The following is a 14,830-nucleotide window of genomic DNA, read 5'->3' on the forward strand; positions in this document are numbered from 1 at the left end:
TGAAAAAGAAACTGGACTTTTCTACACAATATAAAAATGTACTCTAAAGATATAATCATGTAAGCAATGTAATAATGTTGCAGACTTGGGAAAATAGATCAAAAGAACAGAATGGAACATCCAAAAATGAACCTATTTATATATAGGATAAATTAATAAATTATACTAGAAAATTTCATTGGGGAAAAAGTTAGATCCCTAATATGCACCTAATAATAATAATAAAATTTCAGGTAGCTAAGATCTAAATATAAAAACTAAAAATTCTTAGAAGAAACTTAGGAGACTATAGTTTTGGAAGGCTTGAAAAGGCTCTTTAAGCTATACATTATAATCAGAAAGCAGAAAACCAAAGTCTAACATTTTACTACATTGAAATGTGTGATTGACTCTAGGACTTCTGAGAAGACAACTTCTCTTCCACATGCAAGGTTACCTACAGTGAGACTGGAGGCTCCCAAAGCTCCCTTAATCCTGCACCACACTTTACACTTAAGTCTAGAAAGGAAATGACTAAGCGCCAAATGCCCCTGAAGCTAAGTGAGGCCCCAAATGCCCCCATTTAAGCCTCCCGGTTACCGACCCACAGAATAGTAAGTGCTCTCTGAACACTGCCTCCCTCCCAGCATCCCTTCTCTCAACATCTCCACCTTGTCCTAGAAGGAAGCTTCAGTTAGAACTGAACAAGCATTCCCTAAAAGACCCCCAGTACTAATCTCATTGGGAATTATATCTCCACTTAATTTAAGTGCCACCAGAAATTCTGGCTTCCCAGAGCATTATGAAGCCTCATATCCACAGACAGATGTGTAAATTCTCTTGTCTTACATTACTCAAACTTCTCCCTGACCTCCAGCCGTGTAATTTGCAGAGCCTAGTGCAAAATAAAAACATTGGTCTCCTCGTTAAAAAATTATTAAGAATTTCATGATGGTATCAGCTAAACATTAAAACCAGCATGGGGCCCTTCTGAGCACAGGGCTCTGTCTGACTACATAGGTTATACACTCTGAAAGCCAGCCATGCTCTCTACTCCCAACCCCTTTCTTTATTGCCTTATGGCCTGTCATCAACCAAATCTCCCGTGTCCTCAATTTCTTCTCTAAATGTTTGAAAAAATTCTCTTAATCTAAATAAAACTCAGCTTTCCTTTGAGGACACTGTTGAATTCCCATATTCCACACCACAGGACCCAGGGATGGAGTAGGTACCCTCTTTAGTCCTCATTGCTTTCCCTTTTCAGAACTTTTCCTTCCTTCTTCAAAAATCATTTCTTTCAAGCCCATGCCACCACCTAGACCCACTCTCTCTCCTTGTTGAAGTCATCAACACATCGCTCCATTGTCCAGCTAGTACGTGACACCTCATAGGACCTCCGTAAATATGTATTGAGACAGTTAACACTTTCTTGTCTTAACTTGCACATTTTTTAAACTTGATAGAACACAAATTCTACTTGCCCAACTGCCTAGTAGGAGCAGGCATACTCTAAGCAAAGTATCTGTTTTGCCTGAATACACCATATACTTTCTGTTCACAGTATGTGGATATTTGCATTCTATATGCTGTGTAAGTTTCTCATGAAACTAGCCAAAATGTGGCCTGTTATTAAGCCAACTTGATATTTATATCTTAAATATTTATGATTATTTCTTTAAAAAGTTGGGAGTGGGGAGATGAAGGAGTCATTTGATATGACTCCAGAAGAAATGCATGCTCTTTTCACAGTTCGCTGCAGCCGTATGAAAAAAAGAGAACCCATCAGCCTGTTAATGCCTGTGCCTGCACCATGAGGATTTCTACGTTCAACACTTCCAAATACTGCCCTCTTCTGGCTAGAGAGTGCTTATTATTAGAGTTGTATGAAATGAGCCTGCTTCTGAGAAGAGAAATGGAATGAATGGGGATAGAGACAATGCGATTGTGAGACAATGAAATTAGAAAAAAAAAAAAAAATATGGGAACAAAAATGGGAAAGGTAGATTTATAAACTTCCTAATCTTTAGGCCCACCCACACTATTCTTGTAGAGGTCATCTTGTCCAATGACCTCCAGAATGAAAACAGATAAGTCAAACAACTTGTCTGACTTGTCTTCGTACCTGTGGAAAGTTAGGGGCTTGAAAGAAATGAAGCCATAACTGCTATGATCTTTTTGTTGTCGACAGCCCTATCATTCCTTGTATACAGACCCTGGTCCTGCCCTTCATCCCTGCTTCAGCTGTTCCTCTGATCTGCTGCCCAGTGTTGGTTGGGCTTCCAGATAACCTGCACACACAGCATGGCCACTCTTAGATACCCCCAGAGCCTCCCCTTATAACCCAGCTATATATGGGTTTTCTTTCTATCCTTCATTGCTAAAAGGTATATGGAATTGCTTCATCACCTTCTGCATCTGGGTTCCTCCGCTCTCTGGAAAATACTGCATTGGTGATATAAGAGGAAAATGAAGCAAGTAAAAAAAGAGAGGAAGAGAAATAATACCTTTAACTAGAGTGAGTAAAACATTAATATTGATAACTTTTTAAAAGTTGACACGACGTGCATTTGGATTCCACATTCCATACAGTCTGGAATGCTACTATACTTTTCCTCCCCATGGTCAATGTCACTTACTAGCATGTAGGCTGCAGAGCGTCCCACCATGTTTCACTTTACAGCATCTAATGTACATGCTAATACACAAGCTAGTGTTCACCAATGAGGCTGCTTATAGCCAGAGGTGAACACCACAGGTCCTGGAGGACAGCCTGGAGAGCCAAAGGGATTAATGTGTTAGCACATCAATAATGGGCACATTGGTTAGGAAATTGTGGTCTAGAAAATATAACAGATTAAGGCAAAGTAACATGCGTTATCAAATTATCAGGAAATCCTGTGGACAAACCCAGAGGATTACAAAGAAAAACAGGCCAATTAGAGTGGAAACAAAACATATCCAACCCTGCAATTCATGGAGTATCCCACAGTTTCTATGGGTTTTTTCCTTGGGGTGTCTTCTAGCGCCCCTGCTGCCTCTACCTTCTCATCCTTTCAGGGTCAGATCCAAATTCCCTCTGCAGTGAGGTTTTCCTAACAACTTCAGTCCTCCCATCTGCTTTGGCTGCAGGAGGTAGAGCCCTTACAACACCATTTGGTACAATTACACTGAGTCTTGTGTTGTTCGTTGATTTTTTTTTTTTAAAGACAGGGTCTTGCTCTGCTCTTCAGGCTGGAATGCAGTGGCATGATCATGGATCAGTATAACCTCCAACTCCTGGGCTCAAGAGATTCTCCCACCTCATCCTCCTGACAAGTGGCGACCACCACACTTAACTAATTTTTTAAAAAATTTTTTTGTAGAGACAGGGTATCACTTTGTTGCACAGACAGGTCTTGAACTCCTGGGATTAACTGATACTCCTACCTTGACCTCCCAAAGTGTTGGGATATTTTGTTTGAATATATTTAACCATATATCCATTCTTTGGCCTTCCATGGTCAGATACACGTTTGCTAGCCAAGAACAACAACAACAACAAAAAAAACGCCAAGATCCAAACCCTTGTTGGATGATCTCACGAATCCTAGTTCTCTCCTCAGGTGACTCTGAGGATTTCTGTAGCTGTTGCTTGCCATATGTTGCTTCTAACTGCTTTTTTGCACGTTTCATAAAGTTTCATAAGCATAGCTAATAATAGGCCAGAGTGAATAATAAAACTGTACTGAGGGAGGAAGGTAATATTCAGAATTAGAATGCAGAAAAGGAACACTTAAAACTTGGTAATAGTGACCACTGCTCTTAAGTCTACTGGTCTTATCCCAATGTAGAGTCCCACCTGCTGTCTCATCTCAGTCTGTATTGCTGATATGTTGCTATGGCTTATGGTTTCAGTCCCTTCTCATATAGGTGGATGTTCCTCTTGATCTTGTGCTGAGTCCAGAGCTCCAATTTCTTTCTGTCAGACTCCAGACAGAGGATGAAAAACTAATTTACTTCATAATTACCCAGAGTTGGAGCTCTTTCCACTCCAAAGGTGGCCATTCATTATTCACATTCTTTTGCAAAATTGTCTCTCTCATCTTGGCCCCAATGAGACTTCTCATTTATGAGACTAAACCCAAGATTAAACTTTGCATAACAAAACACCTCTAAAAGTGTTTCCTCAAACAAATACATTGATTCTCTCTTTCAAAAAAGAAATGATGCTCCTATGCCTAATATATGAAAATGGCTGCAATTTTTTAAAGTTTCACATTTTTTGTCTTTATTTGCCAAACTTGTCTGGCAAGACAAGTTGTTCTTGATGGCAAGAACAATGCCCAAATATTGTTGGTTTTCTGTAAGAGGGAAAGTAGTCCCTAAACAAGAAGCCAGAAATAGATTCATGTTTGAGCTGCTTGGAGACACCATTAATTAGTCCCCCAAATTCTTGTGCAACTCTCCTTCCTGAAGCTGCAGAAAGAACACAGTTCTCATCCTTTCTTGCACTTAGGCACTACCATGTGGCTGAGATTCAGCCAAGGAATGTTAGTGATATGAGGAGCATTTCTTCCAGACTGGGCCTGTACAAAACTGCCAAATGGCTAACTCCTTCATCTTTTCTTCTGGCAAGGCTGAAAGGAAAGCCCTCCACCTCCCCCACTCCCCCACAACTAGGGCAACTTTTGAGTGCCTCATATGGAATGTTGAAAATAGAAACTTCATCAGCCTAGGACCCTGACTGATTTTATGAGAAAGGGATAGCTTACTAACTGCTCACTTGCCCAATGCTCTTTTTAGTGCAAGAAATAATTTTCTATCTTATTTAAGCCATTATACTCTTTTGGTCTTATTTATTGCAGCAACTAGCTTGTCTCAATACAAGCTATAAATGGATACCCTATAGTCAGAGAAGCCCCTACTGAGATGGAAAGTTAGCACAGGTCTGTGTGGTGGGTTAAGGCACACCAGTGGTTAAGGAGACGCTCACTCCCCATGCCCTCTCAGCCCCCATTTCAATACCACTGTCTAAAATTCCACCACATGGATTTCATTACTTGGGATAAAGACGTAATACTTCCAGGAATCTTCTTTTAAAAGAACTATCACCTGAAAGAGATAGCACATTCAACCATGATCTTCCATGAATCTATTAGCATAGATGAGTTTCTCAGATGTCTTTGCAATGAAATACCTAGTGAAAAGTTGACAAAGGGATACAGGCAATAAAATGTTAAAGGGAAGATTAGGGGAGATGAAGGAATATCTTTATCATGGAGCACTTGAGTTTTCACTCCAACAGGAACAATGGAGCTGTTTTTACTCCACTGCGCAGAGGTAGGCAGAAGGTGGCAACGGAGACTGCAGAAGAAACCTTGATGGGGAAATTGATGCAGAAGGTTCAAAGATGGGAGATGAGGGCATTGAAGGTAAGTTTGATAATATAGATGAACTCTGGTCCTCAAATCAGGTGCTTTTGAACACCCTTTGTCTACCCGGTAAGCAGTTATTTTGATGGTCCAGGCTACTTTTTAGATCTGTAAATGGCTCCTTAGGAAAGCCCCAGTGAAAATCTTATGAGAATTTTGGAATTTGTTCAAAACATATGTGCATTTCCAGAGCTCAGATGTTTTGATTATTTTTCAGTCAGTGCCTTATTGAGAGGTTCCTATAACTGCTTACCATTCCTGATTATGCAGTTATTATCTTCTTTCTGCAGCTAATGGAAAGGAATATGACTTCTAGTACAGACAGGTGGGCAGGGCAAGGGCATGGAGCTATTGGTGCCAATAGTCAATCATCAAATAATTCAACTGCATTTGTCCATTTATTATTACTTTAAAAACAAGTATGTACATATGACAGAATCAGCTTTGTGATTAAGAATATTAAAGACAGTATTTTTCCTTAGCATAACATCAGTAATCTGCAACTAAAATTTATACACACTGCAAAATAGTTGTGTATTCAATGGTGGCAAATCTTGGAGCCAGTTTTTAATTAGGGTATCTGCCCCTCCAGAATGTTATCTAGTTGCTCTCTCACTAAAACAAGCTGTGGAAGTAGCCAGTAACCTTTATGGGCTTGAGAGCTGTATGCCTCTGATCAATAGGCGATTTTATTGGTCCTACTTTACACCACATAGATGCATCTTGCATTCTTTGCCTGTGGTTGCCATAACAAATTACTACAAACTCAGTGGCTCAAACAACACAGATATTCACACAGTTCTGTAGGGTTAGAACTTCAATCCTAGGCTCCCCTGATGCAAAACAAGGTGGCATGGCTGCATTTCTTTCTGAGGCTCTGAGGGACCATCTGTTTCCTTGCTCATTCCTGTTCTTAAAATAATTTACTTTGCCACTTGTGCTTGTGGAACTGAGGCTCCTGTTTCCTTGCTGGCTCTCAGCTGAGGGTGGCCTTTAGCTCTGAGGGGCTTCTCTTACTTCTTGTACGTAGCTCCCTGCAGCTCAGAACCCGCAACAGTGTTAAACCCTTCTTATGCTGCCATCTCTCTCACCCACCCTTTGCCTTCTTCTACTTTTTAGAACTCATATAAGGTTTCTGCATCTCAGGGTCCATAACTTAATCATATCTGCAAATTTCCCTTTGCCATTTAAGCTCCTGTGTTCACAAGTTTTAGAGACTAGGATGTCAACATCTTTGGGGCCCATTATTTTGCCTAACACATTCTCAGTTAACTAAAAGACATCTGAAAACCCTTGGCCTCTAGGGTGATCAGTGTCAACAATGATGGGACCCAGCCCCAGGATGCCTAGGGCAGATTTCACATTCTTATCTCACTCACAGTAAGCTTATGACCATGCTGGCTTAATTTCATGTTCCTGTAAGGAGGACTGAAAGGCATTGTCAGAGATACCCTGGAATCTTGGGATCCCAGCAACCCCTCCCTGCCATCTTCATCTTCCTTTTAATTAAAAATAGTAGTAGTTGGAATTTAAACCATTCAAATTCAACCTCAGTGGATGTCAACAACTAGGTTTACCTGGATGTAGAGAACATGAGACTTCATTATACTTTTCGCAATGAGTGTATCTGTTTTATAACAAAATTTTAAAAGAGCTTAGCAAAAAGGTCTACCATCCTGAGATAACCCAGCAGTGTTTTTCCTGGTATATATTCTCTCCACAGCACCCAATTTGGCCTCTACTGGAAACTTCACTGGTTCTCATTTGTGTGGTTTCCTCCAAGTGCAGAAAAGCTTCATTTTTCATATCTTACCACAGTGCTCACAGAGAGCAGGCAGGGCTAGCAGAAACAGGCATAGCAGTTTGAGTGGTCCAGACAGTGAGTCAATATGAAAGTCATAAATGATAAGGGAAGTGGGACCATTGCCAGAGGAGGGAAAGGACCTCTCAGGAGTGGGGAAGGAAAGGGCAGGACTTCCCACTCTGACCTGATATGGGATTTAAGCCATATGAGTTGGTCTCAGAAAAGAGTATAAAGAAGTGCTACTCATGCCAGAAGTAAATGAATACAGAAAGACCAAGTGCTGTTATCAGGTTTGCAAAGGAGGGTACTGGATATTTATTTGCCATATAGAGTGGTGGCTCATAGCTCACGCCTGTAATCCCAGCACTTTGGGAGGTCAAGGTGGGTGGATTATGTGAGGTCAGGAGTTTGAGACCAGCCTGACCAACATAGTGAAACCCCATCTCTACTAAAAAAACAAAATTAGCCAGGTGTGGTGGTGCATGCCTGTAATCCCAGCTACTTGGGAGGCTAAGGCAGGAGAATCGCTTGAACCCAGGAGATGAAGGTTGCAGTGAGCCAAGATCGTACCATTGCACTCCAGCCTGGGCAACAAGAGTGAAACTGTCTTAAAAAAAGAAAAAAAAAGAAAAAAAAATACTTGTTAGAAAATACTATGGTATATGCAGCCAAAAAAGAGTCCAAATAGCCAAGGCATTCTTAAGCAAAAAGAACAAAGCTGAGGGCATTATGCTACCTGACTTCAAACTACACTACAAGGAAACAGTAACCAATACTGTATGGTATTAAAACAGACAAATGGATGAATGAAAGAGAGAGAGAGCTGACAAATAAGTCTCCACACTTACAATCATCTGATCTTCAATAAAGTCTACAAAAATAAGCAATGGGGAAAGGATTCCCTATTCAATAAGTGGTAGTAGGATAACTGGCTAACCATATGAAAAAGATTGAAACCGGACCTCTTCTTTACATCATATACAAAAATCAACTCAAGATGGATTAAAGACTTAAATGTAAAACATAAAACTATAAAAACCCTGAAAGATAACCTAGGAAATACCATTCTGGACATAAGACCTGGGAAAGATTTCATGACAAGATGCCAAAAGCAATTACAGCAAGAACAAAAATTGACAAATGGCACCTAATTAAACTAAAGAGTTTCTGCACAGCAAAAGAAACTATCAACTGAATAAACAGAATCTACAGAATGGGAGAAAATGTTTGCAAACTATGCATCCAACGAAGGTCTAATATCCAGAATCCATAAGGAACTTAAACAAAACTATGAGCAAAAAACAACTCCATTAAAAAGTTAGCAAAGGACATGAACAGATACTTTTCAAAACAAGGCATACATATGACCAACAATCATATGAAAAAATGCTCAACATTATTTATCATTAGAGAAATGCAAATCAAAACCACAATGAGATACCATCTCACCCCAGTCAGAATGGCTATTATTAAAAAGTCAAAAAATAACAGATGCTGGCGAGGTTGCCAAGAAAAAGAAATGCTTATACACTATTGGTGGGAATGTCAACTAGTTCAGCCATTGTGGAAAGCAGTGTGGTGATTCTTCAAAGAACTTAAAACAGAATTTCCATTCTACCCAGCAATTCCATTATTGGGTATATACCCAAAGGAATATAAATCATTTTACCATAAAGACACATACACATGTATGTTCATTACAGCACTATTCACAATAGCAAAAACCTGAAATCAACATAAATGCCCATCAACAGTAGAATGAATAAAGAAAATGTGGTACATATGCACCATGGAATACTACACAGCCATATAAAAGAATGAGATCATGTCTTTTGCAGCAACGTAGATGGAGCTGGATGCCATTATCTTAAGTAAACTAATGAAGGAACCGAAAACTAAATACTACATGCTCTCACTTTTAACTGGGAGCTAAACAACAAAAACACATGGACACAAGAAGGGAAACAACAGACACCAGGACCTACTTTAGGGTAGAGGGTGAAGGGAGGCAGAAGGGAGAAGATTTAAAAACACTATCTATCAGATACTGTGCTTATTACCCAGGCGATGAAATAATCTGTCCACTAAACCCCCGTGACACACAGCTTACCTATATAACAAATTTGCACATGTATCCCTGAACCTAGAATAAAAGTTTTGAAAAAGGAAATACTATAATGAAGCTATCTAAAGAGCCCCCATAATGGATCTGAGAGATTGACATGCTCACTCAGGGTAAGAGATTTCCCCTCTGCATGCCCCTGACTAGAACATTCTTGTTCAGCCCCCTTCTGGTAGGACGGACCCTAAAAGTTTGATGTTAATTGAATGCAAATGAGCATCAAGAGATCCTGGAATTCTTCCTATAACTTTGACTAGAGGGGAATTCAGTTAAACTTTGCGCAGTGCCAAGTAACAGAATGGTGAGGAAATTGCATTGTTGTTGATGCCTGTAACAGCATTACGTCCCACACCCAACAATAATGGCCTGGGTTAGTGTAGACTTCCTAGTACCTTCATCTAGTATCTGCTCTTTATAATCTAAAACAGTATCTATGGGAACTATTTCAAGGTTTGAATTCATAGTTCATGGAGGTGCCAAGCATTGTTAAAGAAATTATTTTATTTTGAGAGTTACAAAGAGCTGTGCAGATGTGAACACACTGTGGGAAGGCCATTGGCAGAGAAGGTGAGTGCTTTCCCATTAATAGAGAGACTTTAATGACTTGCCTTGATCATAGACCAGAACTCTTGGGTTGATGTCATTATAACTGAGCTTGCTCCAGATTTAATTCCATGGAACATTTGTAGGCCAGCTGAGGTGGAGCCATCGTGGAATCTCCATACTCAGCACCTTGATGTGTCTCAAGCTGGCTCACAGTTCCTCATGGATATGATGATTTCTACAAGAGCTCATTCTTTTCAACCACTTCAAGAACTCACAGACTTAATGCTTCATACACATAAGGATGTTGGGTTTTTAATTTTTATTTTTGTCATGCTCAAAAGTCACTTATTATGACCTGAGTGGCAACTCATTTCATGGTTGAGGCCAGAATTTTTTATATTCACTGCTACTTGATTTCTGAACATCAGCAAAATGCAGAAGTGTCTTTTGAAAAACCTAACACTGTCCACTTCAAGCTTGTTTTCACCTCAGTCTAAGTTAAACCCAAATCAGCAGCAGAACTGCACGTATGCTAAGATTCCCATTTGCTTTGTTACTTAAATAATGTACAAAATGTTTCAGATTTGTCAGATCAATTGTGTTAGTATAGGTAATCTTATTAGTGATGAAATCCAGCATACATATAGCAATGGATGAGTGTGGAATTGGAAGTCCAGCAGTCCTGAGTTTGCTTCCTTCACTATTCCTTAACTCAAGCTCAGTGTGACCTTGAGTTAGCTGTTTAGACCAAATATCAGTTTTCTGATCTGTAAAATAAAGATAATGATATCCTTCTGTAGGCTTGACATGAGATGTATATAATGTAACATATATGAAGCACTTAGCACAGTGCCTGACCCACAGTAAACTCAACATCTATTTGATGTTTTTGTCACTTTGGTTAATAAGGTAAAACAACTAAATCATCAACTATGAGTCACTAAATGCCATGATTTTTCACAAGATTTTTATTTGAGGGTATCTAAAGACTTAAAAAGTTCATCTCTTGCTTCCTTTGAAGCAGGCAGAAAAAATAGAAAGATTTGCACAATTATCCTAACCCAACCCTGTGTTATAAGTAGAAGTATGATCAAAGTATTAGGTAGAATAAATTAGCCTGTGTAATTTGGATCTGACTATGCTGTGTAAAGTCATGAATGTGAGGCTTGCAGGAACCCACTGGATCCAGAATGGCCCTGGAATTCCGCCATAAAATGAACAAAGATCTCAAGCAAAACCACCGGGAGTCCAGGCAAAGCAGCACAGCCTGGGGGAGCAGAATTTCCTGGGCAGAGTCCCTCCCTGACCCTGGCATCCTCCCAGGAGAGCCCCACCTCGATTAATACACATTCAAGGACTCTAAAATACTAAGCAGTTTCACAACCCACTTACTGTGCATGAGCCTTGGGTGGGGAGGCACAGAACTTTCTGGCAGGCATTTAGACCACAACAATAAAACACCTATAAACCCCTATGACGGCATAAAGAATTCATGCTGGACTTCTCCTAAAGAAGGAAGGAGCTAGCTAGCTTCCACCTATTTTGATGAATTGTATTGCAGCAGTCTCCTGATACATGAGGCTGGCAGTGGCTCTGAAATATCTTGTAGCATTTCTTGCCATTTGAAAGCGAGAATGAGTTAGATATGGTTCCGGTACTTTGAGTTCTCAGCGATGTTTTGAGTGTCTCTGCTGTTGAACAATCTTATAGAGAAAAGAACTGCCCCAATCAATAACTCAAAAAATGTCCCTGGATAAAAGGACATGTGGAATGACAGGTTATTTCAGAAAGCTCAGGGAGAGGAAGGAATCCAGTTCTTCCTGGGATTAAAGAGTTGCCTGAAGTTGCCTCTGGAGCCCTTGTGCACTGAATAAGAGCCCTAATTGTGAAGTTCAAAATCTTGTTCAGGAAAGAAAATGGAAGAAAAATGGGGACGGTTGGCTCTGAAATTTCTTTTAGACAAAATCCCAGCTCTGATGAGAAGCAGCCTGCTTGTAAATCTGCCTGACAAAAGTGTGAAATGGTCCCCAGCGTGCCTATGCACATACAGCTGCTTGTTAAAACCAGAGCATTTGCCCAACTGCATAATAGTGAGCAACGCTTACAACACCAAAGCGCTGAGCTGGGCCTCCCCTGCTAGAACAGCCCTTGGTCAATTGCAGTTTTCCTTGTTTCCCCTCGTCACCTCCTTTTTCTCCTTCCCACCCTATCCCAATCTCTTTCAAAGGGATTAATTCCTGTAACACTTCAGTAGAGAGAAAAGGGCTTTACTTGGCGGCTTTGGGCTTACAAGATCGTTGGTGAACAATCAGTCTGTCTGGCAGGAAGGTACGCCCACAAACATTACAGGGAACCAACTGGCTCTGGGCACTTGTCCAAGCAGCTTCATTTAAAGCATCAAGATCATAGAAGCCTTTGGCTGGAAAGTTAAAGGGAAAAAGCAAAAGGAAAAAAAGGGAAAAAAATACCAAAAACAAAAAGGAAAGAAAAAGGTAAAATGAATCAGTTTTTATTAGGGAGAACCATATTCTACTTTCTATGGAAAATATTTTCAGGAAATACCTGTTCACTGAGTATTTTAAACAAATCATATTACTTTTGCCTCCAAAAAAGAAAGGGCTGCTCGCTCTTTCAAGGGTTGAGTAAAGTTAGCTGGGAATCAGACAGAGGTTTTCACTCTTCGGATTTTAAAAAGGAAAGACATTGTTTTACATGGTATGATATGCATTCTTCACTAATTATTAACATCTTTGCATATACATCCTTATTTTGCAAATCTAACTTTTGGCCTTCTTTCAGTTGACTCTAAATATAAGCTTACAAAGGGGAATCAGCATGTATTTGTATTTTCCTTTTCTGTAATTCTTCAGTGGAATGTTTTTAGAAGCCAAACTGACAGTTGAGAGTGAATTTAAGATGAATTGTATCTTAAAAACTTATCATCTCTTCATGGTCATAAACTCAGATATTCTTTAAGTAATCAAAGTGGAGAATGCAAACAGAATAATCTGACAAAAAGATGTGTCCTTAAGAAAATAACAAAGACAGATGAGAAATGTATAATCTTCATTGGCAGAGCATGGGGAAAAAAGCATATGGCTTTATTTTAGAGAAACAATGTGGGATTTAGCTTTAATAAACCTTAGTTAAAATAGAATGACTTTAGTACATTAAACTGACTATATCTTAGAACCACTGAAAATAGACCCCCAAAATGTAACAAGGCACTCAGAAACATATTACTTAGTTTTTATCTTTGGCACAGCATCGATTACTTCGTTAAAGCTTAGGCAATTCACATACTATTTCTATCTAATGGTTCACACAACCACAGTGAATCTTAAATTTTTTAACATGTCTGCTCCTAATTCTTACTTTTCTGCTCCATGGGAATTTAAATCCCAGCAAAATCTAGTATTTCTTCTTTGGATATAGCAAACGTCACTGTCTATGTGGGATATGAATGTGTATTTTGAGTGCTTTGAAAAATGAGAAAAGAATGATGCTGACTTTCTCGTTACTCATATGAGTTTTAAAATGAATTCAAAAATTCCAGAGTAGTCATTGACTCTCACTTGAAGGTGATTCATCACATTTCTAAGTGTTTTTGCATAGGGCTTTGATTTCAGATCAGGAAGAGGGGTTAGTTGAACCCTATGACTACAATGAGTTCATGAGATAAAAATGGTAATGTGAAATATTTTTACCTAGAGAGGAAGGGCATCTTCAGAGATAAATAACGTGGGACTGAGAGGAAGACAATGCAGTTATAGGACCTATCTTTTCCATCTGTAGGCAGTAACAGAATGGTGAACCACCAGGGCTTTCAGACTAATCGTTCCTCTTACTTCTAGCCTTCTGGTAGTTATGGTCAAGCAGAGAAAGTGATAAAGATCAGAAGGGAAGGAAACAGATTTTGACACCAAGTGAGAAATGCTGGAAAGAGAGTTTCAATGAAATAAACAACCTGTTTGTGGAAAATTCTCTAATTTCAGTAGCTGGTTGTATTCATCTTCAGCTCTTGTCCCACCTGTATGTAAAGCCCTCTTTTTGGCAAGGACTGTGAACAGCTAGGATCTAGCAGGATCTAGAATTTATCATACAATCTAGGATCTACTTTGTAGGTTGTTATAAAACTCTCCTTGTGTCACATCTCTGACACAAGTGCTTTGGACTAATTGACATTAAATGACCCCCCCAAGGTACTTTTCAGCATTGCAAATCTATGGTTACATAGGACAACGGATAAATTGAAAGATACTCCTCTTAAAACCAACATTGTCCTATGAGATGGTTTAGGGGATCTACTGAGAAAATGACAATGGTAAAAATATGATAAGTCTGAGCTTGCATGGCAAAAATATTTTCTTAACTATTCTCATACCCTAAATGAATAAGCATGAGGCTTTGTGATGAGGCCAAACATGGCAGTGTAGTTTCAGTTTCATTTGGTTTGCACCAGGCTTTACAAATGATTAAATGCAAAAAATTCTGGAAACTTAAAATAGATGTCTGGATTTCTAGTTTGTTTTGTGTTATTGAAAGATATGAGTACATTGGACTAAATTTCTTAATGATAACACCAGCTGGAACTGGGCAGCGGCCTGTCTCCTTTAGAGTGATCTGATGCTCCACACCTCATCGTAGTCCTTACTTCCCCTTTGTTGTACACACAGACCAGTTTACTCAATGTCATAACCTGACTAGTGGACCTGGTGAAAATTCAAGTTTGGTACCCCTGCTCTGTGAACACCAAGACACATTCATATTTGGAAACATGACTTTGGATGTTCCCAAAGGTTTTTTTTAAGTTTCATATTTTTTTAAGTTTTATTTATTTTTATTTTAAAAATATTTTATTATTTATTTTACATTCAAAGGGTTTGATGATATATGAAGGAAACTTTTGGGAAATAGAGCAAATTCCTATAGGTCTCTCTCATGCACAGTGTTGCCAGGACAGTGTCT

The 14,830-nt window shown here is 39.3% G+C and overlaps 1 protein-coding gene across 5 annotated transcripts in view; it reads right to left on the bottom strand.

Annotated features, from left to right (window-relative positions):
- LOC105463133 (zinc finger protein 475) overlaps window positions 1–14,830 on the bottom strand; it is a 91,610-nt gene that overhangs the window by 56,971 nt on the left and 19,809 nt on the right. For 2 of the 5 annotated variants that reach the window (XM_071098553.1, XM_071098552.1), the window contains exon 3: window positions 12,153–12,281. In XM_071098553.1, coding sequence (XP_070954654.1) covers window positions 12,153–12,281 — 129 coding nt within the window. Of the gene's footprint in view, window positions 1–2,678; window positions 2,750–10,164; window positions 10,630–12,113; window positions 12,282–14,830 lie in introns of those variants that run through there. The other 3 variants (XM_011710076.3, XM_011710075.3, XM_011710077.2) reach the window with 3 other exon arrangements.

This window comes from Macaca nemestrina, chromosome 6 (genome assembly GCF_043159975.1).
Source record: "Macaca nemestrina isolate mMacNem1 chromosome 6, mMacNem.hap1, whole genome shotgun sequence".
Classification (NCBI taxonomy): Eukaryota; Metazoa; Chordata; class Mammalia; order Primates; family Cercopithecidae; genus Macaca; species Macaca nemestrina.